Here is a 16,096-nt window from a genome sequence, read left to right on the forward strand (position 1 = left end):
GGCAGGCAAAGGACAGCACCTTTTCTCACACGCACACACACACTCAACAGTAAAAAGGACACACTTGGAACACTTATTAACATAAAAGTTTCTAAAGCATCACTTTTATGGTTTTCAGGTCAAAAGTGTAGAGTTCACAGAGACTGCTGGCTGAGGGATAAATTTCTCTTCTCAGTCCATTCTGTAATAGTGAGTTTTCCACAAAGTAGCTAAGAGTGGAATGGGAAGGGGGTGAAAGAGAAACATGGAATCCAAGAACAGGCATTTGGGGCAAAGCTTTACTATCTCTTGAAATAAAAGAGAAGACAGTCCATCGAACATTGCTGTCAGCACATGGAGATTGCATACATCAAGCTGGGTCAACCTGAGGCTTCATGGATCTGGGAAGGCAAGGAGAGGACCTATCCTTCTCTTTCATTAAGCTTATCCATAGCTCTTCTGGACTCCTTAATCTTTGCCATAATTTCTTTTTTAAAACTCCTCACTAAGGTGTATTTTAATCACCCTAGCTAACTTTTCCCATTCTCTGTGCTTACCCTATCTCAGCAAACACTTCCAAGTCCTGAGTAGAGAAATACCAGAGCAACAAACACTCCACATCCCATAGAAAAATTCTTAGAATTTAGCAGTAAGGGTAACAAAGACAAGAGGAGAGATTGAGTATGTGAGTCAATATATACATTAATGAACACCAAAGCCAGGAAAACACTCATTTGGGAGCAACTGTATCTGAAGTAGTCATGTGAGGAGAATTCTTGCACAATTGTGACCTTATACATGTCACTTTTTCCTCTTTTAGAAGGGAAACAGATAAAAAGATCCACCAGAAGTCTTTTTTGAAGTGGCAAGGAACTGGAAACTGAGTGGCTGCCCATCAATTGGGAAATGGTTGAACAAACTATGGTATATGGATGTAATGGAATATTATTGTTCTATAAGAAATGACAGCAGGATGAATATAGAAAGGCCTGGAGAGACTTACATGAACTGATGCTGAGTGAAATGAGCAGAGCCAGGAGATTACTGTACACAGCAACAAGATTATGTGATACTTAACTCTGATGAATATGATGCTTTTCAACAATAAGGTGATCCAGGACTATTCCAATAGAGAGTACTATGGGGACTGAGTGTGGATCATAACATAGAATTTTCACCATTTTTGTTATTTGTATGCTTTTTTTTCTCATTTTTTTCCTTTTTGATCTGATTTTTCTTGTGTAGTATGATAAATGTAGAAAGATATATTGAAGAACTGCATGCGTTTAACATATACTGGATTATTCGCTGATTAGGGGAAGGGGCTGAGAAGAAGGAAAAATTTTGGAACACAAAGTTTTGCAAGGATGAATGCTGAAAACTATCTTTACATGTATTTTGAAAATAAAAGGCTATTAAAAATAAATTAATTAAATTTAAAAAATATCCACAATAATTCTTCCAGTTCTAACTTTTTATGATTCTTTACATTGAAAATTATCTTTACATGAGGATCAGCCCTCAGGAAAGTTAAAGATCAAACACATTATTTATTTTTTAGGATCAATAGTCCAAAAGAAATGAGTCAAAATAAAAAAGAATTAAGAGGGGAAAACATTTACAATTCCAACTATAGAAACAAGGTTTGGGTCACACTGTAACCATGGCTGTCACTCAGCCAACAGTTGGGGAATTTGGGGCTAAATTTTCTTGTCCTTCACCTCAATTTCTTCACTGACTGTACATATTAAAGAACTATAGAAATATGAGCTATTTGTAATCACAATGAAGCCAAAAGAAAATACAACTAGTTCTCAACCTTCCATAGTAAAAAGCAATTAGAACAGGGCTAATGAAAATTCATAGAAATTTTTTTAAAGCTTCATTTCTTCCATATTATATATATACATGTGTGTATGTATATATCTCACATGTAATTCTTATAAATCCACATATATATCTACATATAAGTTCTATCACCAAGAGGCTTCCCAAGTTCCAAGATGATGTAATATAGATGCAAAATATATACATTAATTCAATAGACACAATTAGAATTGAGCTATCAATAAATAGAATAGTTCATTTATTCTTAGAAAACTAGATGGAATAGTGGAACTGGAGTTAGGAAGATCTGAGTTCAGATTCTGCCACAGATAATTCCTACCTGTGTGTGTGACCCTACCTACACTAGGGTCACTTATGCTCTTTCTACCTCAGTTTCCTCTTCTGTACAATGGAGATAATAACCGCCCCTACTTCCCAGGACTATTATGAATATCAAATAGGATTATTTATGTAGCACCTTCCAAATTTAAAAGTACTATATAATGCTGGTTATTGTCCCTAGGTTCAGTGAGTTGAATTCAACAGCAAAATCATCTCAGCAAATATTAGTCTGGCATCTGCATGCAGGGCACTCAAGAAAGACAGCAATGGTCCTTTCTGTAAGGAGCGGACAATGAGTTGAGGAGGTGGCAAGTGGAACAGCATAGACATAAATAATTGTGAGACATGGCAGAATGCAATGTGGGGGAAAGAGAGATCTTGGGAAAGAGAGATCTTGGCAAAGAGTTTTAGGAAAATTTGAGGAGGGAGTGATCAATTTCAGCTGGTAGGATCAGTGCAAGCTTAAGGAGTGAGGTGACAATTGAGTGGCCTTAAAGGAAGAAAGGGATTTCAGGAGGCAGAGATAAAAACAAAAGTGGGCTTCCAGTCTGGAAAAAATGCAGTAGAGTTGGTGCCATCTTGGTTTGCACTTTTCGAAATGGTAACCAAGAAAAGTGAAACAGATGGGTAGGGTGAAAGTCATGCTGTCTGTTCTCCTGCCATCTGCAATCTGAAAAACTACAACCCAATTTCAAAATATTAAGTCAATTAAAAAAGAGATACAGTCTGTGTTTCACATAGAGCCATTATTTAGGCTACTTTGAGAAGAAAAAAATAAAATAAAATAAAATAAAACATTAACAAAGTACCATTCCTAAAATAAATGTTCCACAAACCACAACATGGTAAACCTTGTTGCATGGGATCATTTACAAGGGGCTGGTCTTGTCAAGTTGTGAGACCAAATCATCAGTTCTGCCTCTGGCAGGCTGTAGGCATTTTTAAGTGGGTGGTAAGGATGGAAGGCCCAACATTAACAGTGCCAGGTACGAGGTAGCATACTCTTGCTCTACCTTTTCATTAAAAATTTACCCAAGGCATTAGTCCCTGTGTATGTTATAAGTACATAAAACATCAATTAGCTCAAACTGTCCATCTTGGAGAGTGGAAAGCCAAAACTCCAAGCCCTCCATTACCCAAATTAACTCAAAAATTATTGGTACACTAATTAAAATGACTGAAAACACACATAAGGCCAATAGACATGCTTTGTTGTATTTCTAAATTCTAAAAACTTAGATGCTCAAGCAATGGGCTAATCATCAAAGAAATAAGTGCTGATGGGCAACAAACAATGCCTCCTTTTTGGAGTGATCTGCCACCATGTCAGAAGCCTCCAGTCCCAGATATCAATAGGAAGCATCTCATTAGCCTTGGAGTTTCTTAGAAAGGAACAAAATGGGTTGTTTTCAAAGGTCAATCAAGTTTAGGCATTTTCGATTTTTATTTCCTCTATGAGGCTGAGTTTCTTATCATCAACCTCACTGAGAACAGGATCTTTTCCAGGTTATCTCTATACTATTGCTCTCCTCCCTCTTCCCTTGGCTTTCTATTCTTACATCTCTTATTACTTATACTGATTATTCATCTTAAATGGTTCCTCCTTCTTCTCCCATATCTAAATCATGGTAACCCCTTAATCCAGTCCTGGCTCTCTGCCCTTTCCCTTTAACTTACTATCAATCATTCAACTTTTCAACTATTGTCTTGATGAAAATCATCCTCAAATCACATTAAGACACAATTTCTCAAAGCAATTCTGAAAACGAATTTGTACTCAAAGCAAATTTTACAAAGAACACAGGGCACTGGAGGCTGTTCACTCTCTCTTCCTCTCTACTCTCTGCTCTCTAGGTTTTGGGGACACCCCCCAACCCGGTTCTCTGACCTATCTGATGTCTCCTCCATCTCCTTTGCTGGTTTCTTCCCCAGATTACATCTTCTAGGGACAGGAGTCTCACAGAGCTCTGTCCTGCCCCCATCTCTCTGCTAACTCCGATCCTGTATCTCCAGCTGCCTTTCAGACACCTCAAACTAGATCCCAGTGGACAGCTCAATCTCAATAAGCCTAAAAGTGAACTTATACATCCTCCCTCACTCATCTTCTCTGTGAATAGGGGACAACTCCATCCTCCCATTCCTGAAAGTCATCCTGGACTCCTTTTTGCCCTCTCCCAAATCTGATGCCAAGACCCACTCACCTGTGCCATGCCTCTTGGGTTTGCCCCCTTCTCCCCTCTGACACTGCCCCCAACCACTGTAGGTCCTCACAGCAGGAACACCACAAGCACAGCTGCTGACTCTTGCCACCATGTCTCTTCTTACTCCAGTCCATCCACTACTCAGTCTCCAAAGTGATTTTCCTAAAGCCTGGATCGACTATATACCCCTACTCCATACTATCCAGAGGCTCCCTATTGCCTCTGAGAACAAACACAAAAGCTTCCACTTGGCACCTAGCCCCTCAGGCCCCACTTCCATCCAGTGACATGGTCTCCTGGTTATTCTCCCCCGTCTCTCGGCCCTAGGCATTCTCTCTGGCTGTTCTGCTATGCTTCAACCTCTCTTCCTACTCTGCTCTGAGTATTGATTTCCCAGGCTACCTTTAAGTTCCAACCTTCTTACCTTCTATAGGAAATCTTACAACTCCTACTAATCCTATTTATTTATTCTTTTTCCTATTTATCTAGTATATAATTTGCTTTCTATATATTTTTTTGCATATTGTTTCCCCTCTTTTTGTATCCCCAACCCTTAGCACAGTGACTGGCACATACTTAATAAAAATTGACTGACTGTATCTTCTTAGTGGAATACTACCTAGGCCTAAAGGTATGACATAAGATCTACCAAATAAAAAGCGGTCAAATAATGTGTTACTCTGTGATAAATCTGAAAAGGCAGCACAATATTATTATCCTGCAACTCCAAAACAGTGACAGGGCAAGGAGAAATTAATATAAATCCAAGCTTTCCCCTAAAAATAAGTTTCACTCACCCAACTCATTCTAGCTCCTGATCAGCATTTAATTAGTACATTGTTTATCCTTTGTAAAAGTTAACAAATAATACTAGCAACAAAGAAAGATAAATAATCAGTGTAACGTGCTGTTGTCTCCAGAAGCTGCCAATCGCTCTCTGGGAGGAGATCTGCTGTGTCAACTCAAATCTCTCCGACAGATTCTCCTTCCTGTAGAGAACCATTGGCTCTAGACAGTTGCCATTAACTCTCTCTTTTATCCTCCCAGAGAATGTGCGTAGGATAATGCAAGGGCTTCTGGGAAAAATTACTTCAACCAATGAACTTGCTCCTCCTAAGCATGCAAGCTCCTCCCCAGAAATTCACAAGTAAAAACTCCCAGTAAAGGCCGGAACTAGAGAATTGTCAAGTACTGACTTAGCACTTAGCACTAACAAATCATCAGGAAGGTAAAAAAAAAAAATTAGAAGGAAAAAAAAAATCCAAAAAACTTAAATATAACTGATCTTAAGAATGAGGTATTAATTTTTTAAAAGATCATGATACTGGGAGAAAAAAACAAATTCAAAGATATTCTGTAGCACTTTTTAATGAAGCCTTCATTATACTGTATCCTTTCATAAGGCTTCTAATGGAAGATTAAAGTTTACACAGCATAGGAATCCACAGATTAATAGAAGAGTGTAGAATTACAAAAGATTCAGAAGTCTAACTAATTAAATAGTCAAAATATCCAACCAAAGGGGGGGAAAAAAAGATTGTAAGATTTGGATGTATTTGGATTGAAAAGAAATCTAAGAAATGCATTAACAATACTCAGGTATCTGCAAGGATACTGTATAAAGATATCATATATAGACAAGCCTCCAAATTATGAACACTGTGTTCCAAAATGGAACTCGTTTTTCCATAGAAATAATGTTACACATAGTGATCAGGTTTCCAAGCTGGCCCATTAAAGATACTTTATAAGATACTTGAAATATAATACTATGTATACAGTCCAAAACAATCCCAATAGACTGAGCAGAAAATGCCATCTGCATGTAGAAAAAGAACTAAGGAGACTGAATGTAAATCAATACATGTTATGTTCACTTCTTTTTTCTGTGTTTTTATCTCTCCCATGGTTTTTCCCTTTTGTTCTGATTTTTCTCTCCTAATATGACTCATAAAGCAATGTATATTAAAAATAAATGAATTTAATAGAAAAAAATATTATGTCCATAGTACTACAGAATTTAACACCACAACAAAATTTCTATGACAAAATAGATCTCAATCCCAGTTTGAGATGTCAGCCAGGTAGTCTTTCCCACTTTCACAGATGGAGGGGGTCTCCTAACTCCAAATCACAGGATGGGGACTCCCATAAAGAGAACCAAGGAAGCTGATGGAGGCGCCAGAATTTGGAGACTAAATCCTCCTGCCTGTATAAACCCCTGGAGTGTTCTCCAAGTTAGATTTCTATCGGCTCTTTTCTTTTCTTTTTTTCCCAAGAGCACCAGGTGTGCAGACACCTTTCCCCAGCCACCACCCATTGCTTGCAATCAAGATTTCTCTTTCCTCCCTAGCTGTATGAGGTACAAAACAGATCATAATCTCACAGCTTCTTCTCAACCCTACTGTCTCTGAGAATGAGTCAATTTTTATAAGAATTTTTGTAAGAATATACATGTAATGTAAAATGTATGGGATTACCTGCCTTCGGGGGGAGGGAATGGAGGGAGGGAGGGGATAATTTGGAAAAATGAATTTAAAAAAAAAAAAAGAATATACATGTAAGAAACATGTATATATGAGTTGGGATTGTGTATTCAGAGGTATAAATTGTTTGATATCATTGCTGAACTATGGTAATGGGCTTAATCCAGTGACTCATTAAAAAATTAAGTACAAAGAAAGCTTTCCTTACAACTGTAAGACACTGGAATGGATTATTGAAGGAGAAAGTAGAATTTATTCCTTTATACTCTTTCTGAAATTACTATTGATATAATTTAAGAAAAGTGTCATATATACTAATATGGTCACTAACTTCATACTATATATTCTTCTCATATGGTTATAATGGCACTAAAGGGAATAAAAATGGGAAAAATACCCAGCTGGGCCAAATACACACAAAGAAAGTTCATATTAGAGGAGACAACTGCAAGATAACTGTGCTAATAGATCAATATGTAAAATAGACATCTGTTTCAAAAAACTGCTGAAAATCTTTCCTTGTTTTTGAGCAACAAGGTGGGAAAGGAATTCCTCCTGGTTTAGCCAGTAGCACAATTAGATTCACACCTAATTACCTGTATATATTTAGCATGTTATATAAAGCATGTTATGAATTTTGGACTTCATTAATACGAAAAAATGGAGGCTTGGAAAACATTACTGACTATAAATGTATCTATCCACTCTCCTACTCATAATAAAACTATCATGCAATTCCCTATATATACAAATTAAGAACCTTCTTGAGAAGGGCATTAGTAGGGAAGGAGTAGGCTTTTGTAATCGATATTCACCAAAGGACCATGACTTTGCCATTTCATACTTGACTGCCTCAAATATAATCCCCCGTTAACTTTGGTGATAGTGAAATTCTATTAGATAGAACTAAATGTTGCCTTAAAGACTCCTGGGAAACAAAAAGTTTTATATCTTGTATATATCAAAATAATTCAAGATTTTTTGAAAGAGATAAAACAGAAATAATCTCATCCATTATTCTTTTGATATAAAACAGCTTGCAAAGTGTGTTCAATAACCTATGATGGAGAAGATTCAGAACAGAGTACAAGTTGAAAAGGGATTATCTGTGGACAGTGGAGTTCCCCATGTGTTCCTGTTTATGGATGACATTGTACTACCATATAAAGCAATTACCCAGATAATATGTCTCTACCATAAACTCAGAAATCCTTTTTGTAGGAACATTTAATGATTCTATCCTTGGTTAGCATTCTAAATAGAACTAGGGTATTGAGAATTACTTCATAGGTAATACTTAGTGAAGACCAAGTTTTATATTTCTATTCTTTCATATGTATGTATGTATATACACAATGTGTTCACATTTGTACATAGTACATGTATGTATACACAACTATACAACATATATAAATAGGCAGACCTTTAAAAATATATACAGATAATCAGTTGAGAATCTAGTTATAAAAGTAGCTAAATCAGAGGAAATTCCTTTTTCATCTAAATGCTCAAAAACAAGGAAAGATTTTCAGCAACTCTTGAAACAAATGTCTACTTATATATTATTTAAAAAGAAACATAATTATGCTGAAAAAAAATTTAAGTCCTGGAACAATGAAATCTCCACTAAGAATCCAAGTTTGGACTAACTGTCCATCTATACAGAAAAGACCAATTAGATAAAGAATACCTACTGCCCAGATTTTTACATGAACTTAGAAGGGCATCCTGTAGAGGTTTTTCATCATGATATATATTTGGGACAAAAAGAGCAAAGGGAAAGCAAGTTGGGTGTGGAACTGAATAAAGGAGGAGGACTGCTTTTGGGAAATTATGTATCTCCATCAATGACTCCAAAGTTCACAAGGAAATAGAAGTTCATCTTTTAAATACCAATATTCTACCTATATGGAATTTTGCTATATGATTAAGACATGGAAAACTGTCTCTGAAAGAATTAAAAAATGATTATCACACAGAGCGGGTGGGAGAAGGCTGTAAAGTAGAACCACTGAAGAAGGAGAATACGGAAAAAAAGTTGTCAGCATAGAAATGTTTGACGGGAAGGGAGGATCGGCAAGGAACAACAGATGTATGGCTAAAATACTCCACTGGTATTCTCTTAATGTCAAGAAAAATGCAGGAAGGCTTCAAGCACATTGGGCAGACTATTGCAGTGAACTTCTGGGAGGACATGAAAGAGGCATTGCTATCTGCATCCTTGGAAATAACATATCCATTGGAGTAATAGGGAGTGTCAGAAAATTGTGGATAAACTATGGCACTATGGGCTTATGAGTACAAAATTCTTGGCTAATACAAATTCTTGAAAATCTGAAAAAAACAAACACCAGAAGAAAGATCCAGTTAATAAAGCTTTTTATTAGGACTACTTACCCTGAATAGCAGACAAGTACACAAAGGTGTCTTCATGTTCCATGTTCTCTAAGAATACCTGAAATCATAAAACACAAGTCTTAATGCACAAGGAAAAGTCAAAACTTGGGAGATTTATACCAGCCTTTTCAACATAAAAGCTAATTTTCTTTTTTTCCTCTTTTCTAGACAATGGGCCCAGAAAGTCTGTAAAAAACTTTGTAGAATAAGCAAAATGAATTTTGGAGTCCAACTTTTAAATTTAATAAACAAAAGCTTTTCCCACACCCTTTGTTAGTAAGATAACCCATCCCTAGTGCTAGAGCAGGACATACATAATTATCTGGAGGATGGTAAGCCCCTTGAGGCTAGATTTATGGTTATCTCAGCATTCTGCATGTCTAGCATAGGTGAGCACTTAATAATTTGTTGAAATGAACGGAATCACTGGTGATGTTATTACATGATAGGAAAGGGAAAGAAAAACAGACAAAGGAACAAAGTTATCAGTCCTATAGAAAAATGCTTTTCGGTGACAGCTGAGGTGACTACACGTGGAGATATTTTGTTTCATGCTTTTCCCAAAGGAGCCAACGAGAATGCTATCAGTTTTGAGTGACAGAATGCTGCCTGCACGTTCTGGGTCAGAATGCTTAAAAAGGTGACCAGTTTCTGTCTAGTTAGCACTAATGTGATTCCTAGCCTCAAGGGAAAGTAAATGGAAGAGGGTTATCTGTTGTCAGGGAAACACTCAACCAAGAAGACAATGGAGCTGTGTCCCTACACCAACAAATACATAATTAAAAGTCTTTTTTTTCTCTCCCTGACTTGGTGAGGAAGTAGTGATGAGGGAGCTGGGGACAATGCAGGAGCTTTCTTAGATCTGTCCCATACTTCTCTAAGGGTAGGTATGAAAGGAAGCGCATATTGGTTTGTGTGTGTAGGTCTTATTTCCACCGCAAAATTATAAGCCTGTCAAAAGCATGTCATCTGTTTCTTTATGTCCCCCATGAGACCCTGGTAGAAACAGAGGATTTATTCAACCCAAAAGAGAGGTGGACTTGTAACAGATGGGACAATCCAGTTGAAACATTTGTGTTCCCAAGTATTAAGGGAACCAAAGGAAGATCTCTATTACATGAATGGAAGCTATGTGGAGAATTTATGGGATAACATGACCAAGACTGATCCAAGATAAGAGGGATTTCCATGGGCATCCTATGAGGAAGTGCTCAGACTGTTGAAATAACAAGCCCATCCAAGTGTCATGTCTAAGTTCACAGTGTGGCCTCGGCAAGAGGGTCAATCAATTCTTGTTGAAATGAAGCCTTTCCTAATTCCTCCAGTTTCTCAGTGCTTTCTCCTTCTCCAAATTACTGCACCCCCAAATGTAGGGTACGTGAGGGGAAAAGGTCTGTGAAGGGGAAGGGCTGCTCTTTTTCACTGGCCCACAGAAAGTGCTTAGTAAATGTTTGTGGAATCCACTGAAGTGCTTTTAAAACCACCCTCCTCCATTCGGATGGTTTTTAGAGTGTGCTCTCCTCACCTTCAGAAGCTTCTCCTGGGCCTGAAGCGCCTGCGGAGCTCTCTGCTCGATCCAGCAGGACAGAGTCCTCAGAGCAGCAGCCCGTGTTGGAACTTCAGGGTCATAGGCTGACAAGAGAACCTCCTGAAAGTGTTCTGGGCCCAGGCTTTTGGGGCCATGGTTGGTAGTGGCACTCTCTGCCATGGGGCGCTGCTGCCTGGGGATTGCTCCCTGGACCATAGGAGGTGCGGGGGGAGCAGTGAAGGGGCTCTCTGTGGAGCTGGCCGTCTCACCATGGGGCTGCAGCCCATCAGAATTTCTCTGAGCCCTGGTATGAGGCCGACCCTTCAGCTTGCCCTCTCCTGGCTCTTTTTTCTTCACCGTAGCCTCAGCCGCAGCACTGACTGCCTCAGTGGAGAAGGCACCGTGGGTACAGATGGTGATGCGGAGATCAGCAGCGAGCTCCTGAATGACAGGTTCTGGGTAGGTAGAGGAGACCTCTTCTAACAGGGGGACCAGTTTCTGCAGGACTTCAAAGTCACTGGATTTCAACTGTGGAAAAAACCAACAAATCCAGATTAACACAACCAAAGTGGATAGGTACCCCGGTAACAATGAGCCATGTATGTCAAACTAATTACAACACAAGAAAAAATAGGCTTGGAAGGGGCAGAGAGATCCCTGAAATTCAGTTTACTAATTCCAGCTTGGATCTCCATCCAAATCATCCTGTACAGAGAAATGGTCATTTTATTTATGATTGAAAGTAAGGGTAAGAATTACAAAACAGTTTGCATTTTCTGAAGAAACACTTCTGTTAATCTCATATTCTCTGGCAATAAAACTTGGAGTACTAAATGGAAAAGAAAACAATAGAGAAATATAAGAGATGTGAGGAAGGCCCAAAAGTTAAACCTTTGTAGATTTGGGACCTTTTAAATCACCTCACACATCAAGATTTGCTTTGCCTTAAGCAAAGATACTATTCTGAGGGCAGACTTGTGGTAGAATCCCACTGCAGACTCTTCTCAGATTACTTCTGCCCACACCATGAGGTATTAAATCAGTATATTATCTAATAAGGGGAAATGACTTATCCCTCCCCCTCTGCTGCTAAAGAATTCACATTAAAAGCTTTTTTGACTTGGGGGAGGGGCTTCATATATGAAACAATTAATTGACAACTCTAATGTTATAAAAATCCAGAAAAATAAAAGGAATGCACATGTGTATTGTGGGATGATATAGGTCTTCTGAAGGGATAGAAGGATTTTTCTATAGTTTAAAACTGGGGAAAAAAATCCTTCATAAATAATTTTGTTAATTTCACCATGCCAGATTTTCATTTGTGTCTAAGCATTTATTCATATTTTGGTTTTTCTTGAATCAATTGAAGTGAAAATGTTACACCTATGTCACTTCTTTTCCTTTATTTAAAAATTTTAAACACCAAAAAAAAAAAAAAAAAAAAGAGGGGCCATTTTGCTTATATACAGTAGAACACAAAAAACCTGACTGATGGTGAATTTCCATTTTGTATTACTTTAAAAAAAAAAAAGTTTTTTTTTTAAAGCTATAATAAATTCAGTGTAACTTTCAAAATTGTGTAGCTTGCCTGTGCTTCCTTCTCAACTTCCTTCTATTTGCTTTTGTGAATTTCTGAAATATTTCAATGGCCCTCTTTCTTTGGCATCACTATTTCTAACTTACCCTTACTCCCCTCCAATTAAAAACAGAAAAAAGAATTATTGGTTTGTGTGTGTAGGTCTCATTTCCACCAGAAAAAGGGGGAGGGGGAGAAGCAAAATGAATCTATCCAGTGGCCATATCCAAAAATGTATGTCTCTTTCTGCACCTAAGTCCATTCATCACCTCTGACAAAAAATGGGTGATAAACTTCATTGTAGTCACTGAAAACATATCTGACGACTGAATTATCATACATCTTAGTCTTCCAAAGTTGTTTTTTCTTTATAATGTTGTTGTTCTACTATAAAATGAGTTTATGGTTCTGCCCACTTCATTGTCCTTATCAGGATTTTCTGAAACTAACTCTTGTCATTCCTTACTGCACAAAAATATTCCATGACATTTATAAACCATAATTTGTACAGCCATTCCCCAAATGATAGGTACTCCCTTAAGTTTCCAATTAATTTCTTTTTTCCTTTTAATCCTCTCTTTCAAGATCATCATGTTAATTCTATTTGAGACGCTTCTTTCTAGGGAGTGTTTATTTTAGGTTTTCTTTTAGGAAATGATTGATAGGTTCTACTTTTACTCTGACTTCTGGTTCTAACTGATCTGGAAAATTCCTCATTTATGATTTCTTGGAATATAGTGTCCTTGCCTTTTCTTTGTTCACAGTTTTCAGGAAGTCCAAAGGATTCTTAAATTATCTCTCCTTGACCTGATTTCCAGGTCATTTTCTTTTTTCCTTAATAGGGAATAACTTCACATTTTCTTCTAGTTTTTTTTCCCCCCAATCTTTTGATTTTGTTCTAATATTCCTTGCTGTCCCTTTTCTAATTTTCAGAGAGTCTGTTACTTGTATAAAGCTTCTCTCTTGATCTGTCTGATGCCTTAGGACAGAATATTGGTACCTGTGGCTTTCCCGGTATAAGCTACCATGTTCAGTGGGTCATTCCTGATACTGTCCCTCTCTCACTGGTTTTTCAACTAGTCTGGTACTTTCTTGAACAAGCTTTTCCTGACTCCAGAAACAGAACCTTGCAGGCTATATGTATTACCGGTCCTTCTGAGGTTTCCCCAGTAGGTTGTCTGTACTGGTCCTGGTTTTGCTGACAGTCTCTCTTTTACTGTCCAAAGGCATCAGCTGCCTATTTGTGCAGTTCTCAGGAGGAAGAAATCACCCACTGCTAGTTATAAATAATCTACCCTTTCAGTATCATACAACTAGATTTTTCACAATGTGAAATGATCAGGGGCAGTAAATGGAACAAGCCCAGAGGCTTGGAAAAGAATTTACATGCTGATTATTTATAATAAACCATGCTCTAATTTTGGATAAGAATTTGCAGTAGAAATAAACCCTAACCAACTAATGAGAATGGTCAGGCATGAAGTAGTGTAAGTGAGAGAGAGAATCAGTGGGGGCTTCATTTCCAGCATCTCTGTTCTCACTGTTTCTCCGGCACAGATCTCATAACCAAATCTTGGAATTTTTCTAACATCCATTGCAGATGGAAGGGGCCTTATGCCAATGGGTGACAAGTCCCCTTTTTATCTGGCTGCTACTGTTCTTGCATTTTCAAGTGGGAGAGAGGAGCACAGCCACTGCAACCAGATCGAATACCCATATGCCCTATCTCCTGTTAGGAAGCCTGGTGAGAAAGTTATGTGTTGAGGGTTTTTTTTTTTTTTTTAATCAATTCAAAAATTTGAAGTTGGAATAAAAGATCTCTAAAGTTGCTTCCAGCAACAAAACAACTTATGCTTTATTAGTATTTGTCTTTATTTTCTATAGTCTGTTTTTTCTACAACTAATTATTTTTCTTTAAAAACTTAGTTGAAACTTGTTCACCATCTTATTTATATTGGGACAAAGAATTGATTTCAGTGCTTTGCAGAATACCAGATCCATAACAAGCATGTAACTTAATGCTAGTTGACTGACTGATTCGATAATGGGGCTTGTACTAATTCAAAGGATCAGAAGAAAAAAAAAAGTCATATCTTATGATGAGTGACACAAAGAGAACAATATAGTAGGAAGACTGACAGATTTTGGATTTTTTTTAAAAGTAATTATATTTTATTTAAATTTTGAGGTCCTAATTATCTCCCTCTTGCCCTTTCCCCAACCATTGAGAAGGCAAGCAATATGACATCAAGTATACATGTGAAATCATATAAAATATATTTTCATGTTAGTCCTGGTGTACCCTCCCTCCCTAAACCCCCCCCCCAAAAAAGGATAAAGCAAATAAAGTTTAAAAATGTGCTTTAATCTGCACTTGAAGCTTATCAGCTCTCTCTCTCAAGAGAGCTGGGTTTTTCAAACTATTTTAGATCACTGATCAGAATAGCTAAGTCTTTCATAGCTGATTATCATTACAATGTTGCTGTTAATTGCACAACATTCTCCTGGTCCTAGACCATTGTACACAGCAATAAGAAGATTATATGATGATCAGTTCTGATGGATATGGCTCTCTTCAACAATGAGATGATGATTCAGGCCAGTTCCAATGGTCTTGTGATGAAGAGAGCCATCTGCACCCAGAGAGAGGACTGAGGGGACTAAGTGTGGACCACAACATAACATTCTCACTCTTTTTGTTGTTGTTTGCTTGCTCATTTTTTTTTCCTTTTTGATCTGATTTTTCTTGTGCAGCAAGATAATTGTATAAATATATATGCATATATTGGATTTAACATATATTGAATTACTTGCTATTTAGAGAAGGGGATAAGGGAAAATTGGAACACAAGGTTTTGCAAGGGTCAATGTTGAAAAATTATCCATGCATATGTTTGAAAATAAAAAGCTTTAATTAAAAAAAAATTCTTGTGGTCCTGATCACTTCACCTTGTGTCAGTTCATGGGAGTCTTCCCAAGTTTTTGTACAGGTAGATCCTTTCCCTCTTTCTTTGATCTCTTTGACTTACAGACTATTAGTGAAGTACACACAATTTTGTAGCCCTTTGAGAATGGTTTAAATTGTTCTCCAGAATGGTTGGACCAGTAAAAGTATTTTTGGATTTATAAAGGGTCTTACAAATATCACCTCATTCTATCCTTTCACAATACTGGGAGGTAGACACTATTATCATTCTCATTTTAGAAATAAGAAAACTAAGGGACACAGAGGTGAAGGAAAGTAAGCAAGAAAGGTCTGCTGCACTACAATGGGAGTTCAGCAAAATCCAGATGCAGACCACACCAGCACAGCCCCAGCCCCAACCTGGCCACCAGCAAAGTGAGAGATGGCCTCAGGACCTCTGAATCACCGGCAGTCCAGGTAGTTTCCAGACCTCTCAGCCCAGAGACACCAAAGAGGGCTTGGAATATTGACAGGAAAGGTTTGTCTCTCTAGGGCTGGGAAAACCAGCAAATCAGGAACCCGGAGCAGTGATGGCAGTGGCAACTTCCAGGGGGTTCAGCTCACAGGGGATCTTTCTACTAGCACTGAGGAAGGACTCTGCTGCTTTAGCACACTGGAACTTACAGCCACAGTGAAGCAGGGACCTTCCTCACATTCTCACAGCAGGTCCACAGAAGGAGCTCTGAAAACAGCTGCACAAAACCTCTGAAGCTTGGGATAGTGCACCCTCCACCCTGGAAACAGAACCTTACTTTATCAAAGAATTAAAAGCTGAGTGATAGGCTGGGAAAA

The 16,096-nt window shown here is 37.9% G+C and overlaps 1 protein-coding gene across 1 annotated transcript in view; it reads right to left on the reverse strand.

The window, feature by feature from the left end:
- TANGO6 (transport and golgi organization 6 homolog) overlaps nt 1-16,096 on the reverse strand; it is a 190,183-nt gene that overhangs the window by 103,760 nt on the left and 70,327 nt on the right. The window contains 2 exon segments of the mRNA XM_074286127.1: nt 9,233-9,290; nt 10,758-11,288. Coding sequence (XP_074142228.1) covers nt 9,233-9,290; nt 10,758-11,288 — 589 coding nt within the window.

This window comes from Sminthopsis crassicaudata, chromosome 2 (genome assembly GCF_048593235.1).
Source record: "Sminthopsis crassicaudata isolate SCR6 chromosome 2, ASM4859323v1, whole genome shotgun sequence".
In the NCBI taxonomy this organism is placed as follows: domain Eukaryota; kingdom Metazoa; phylum Chordata; class Mammalia; order Dasyuromorphia; family Dasyuridae; genus Sminthopsis; species Sminthopsis crassicaudata.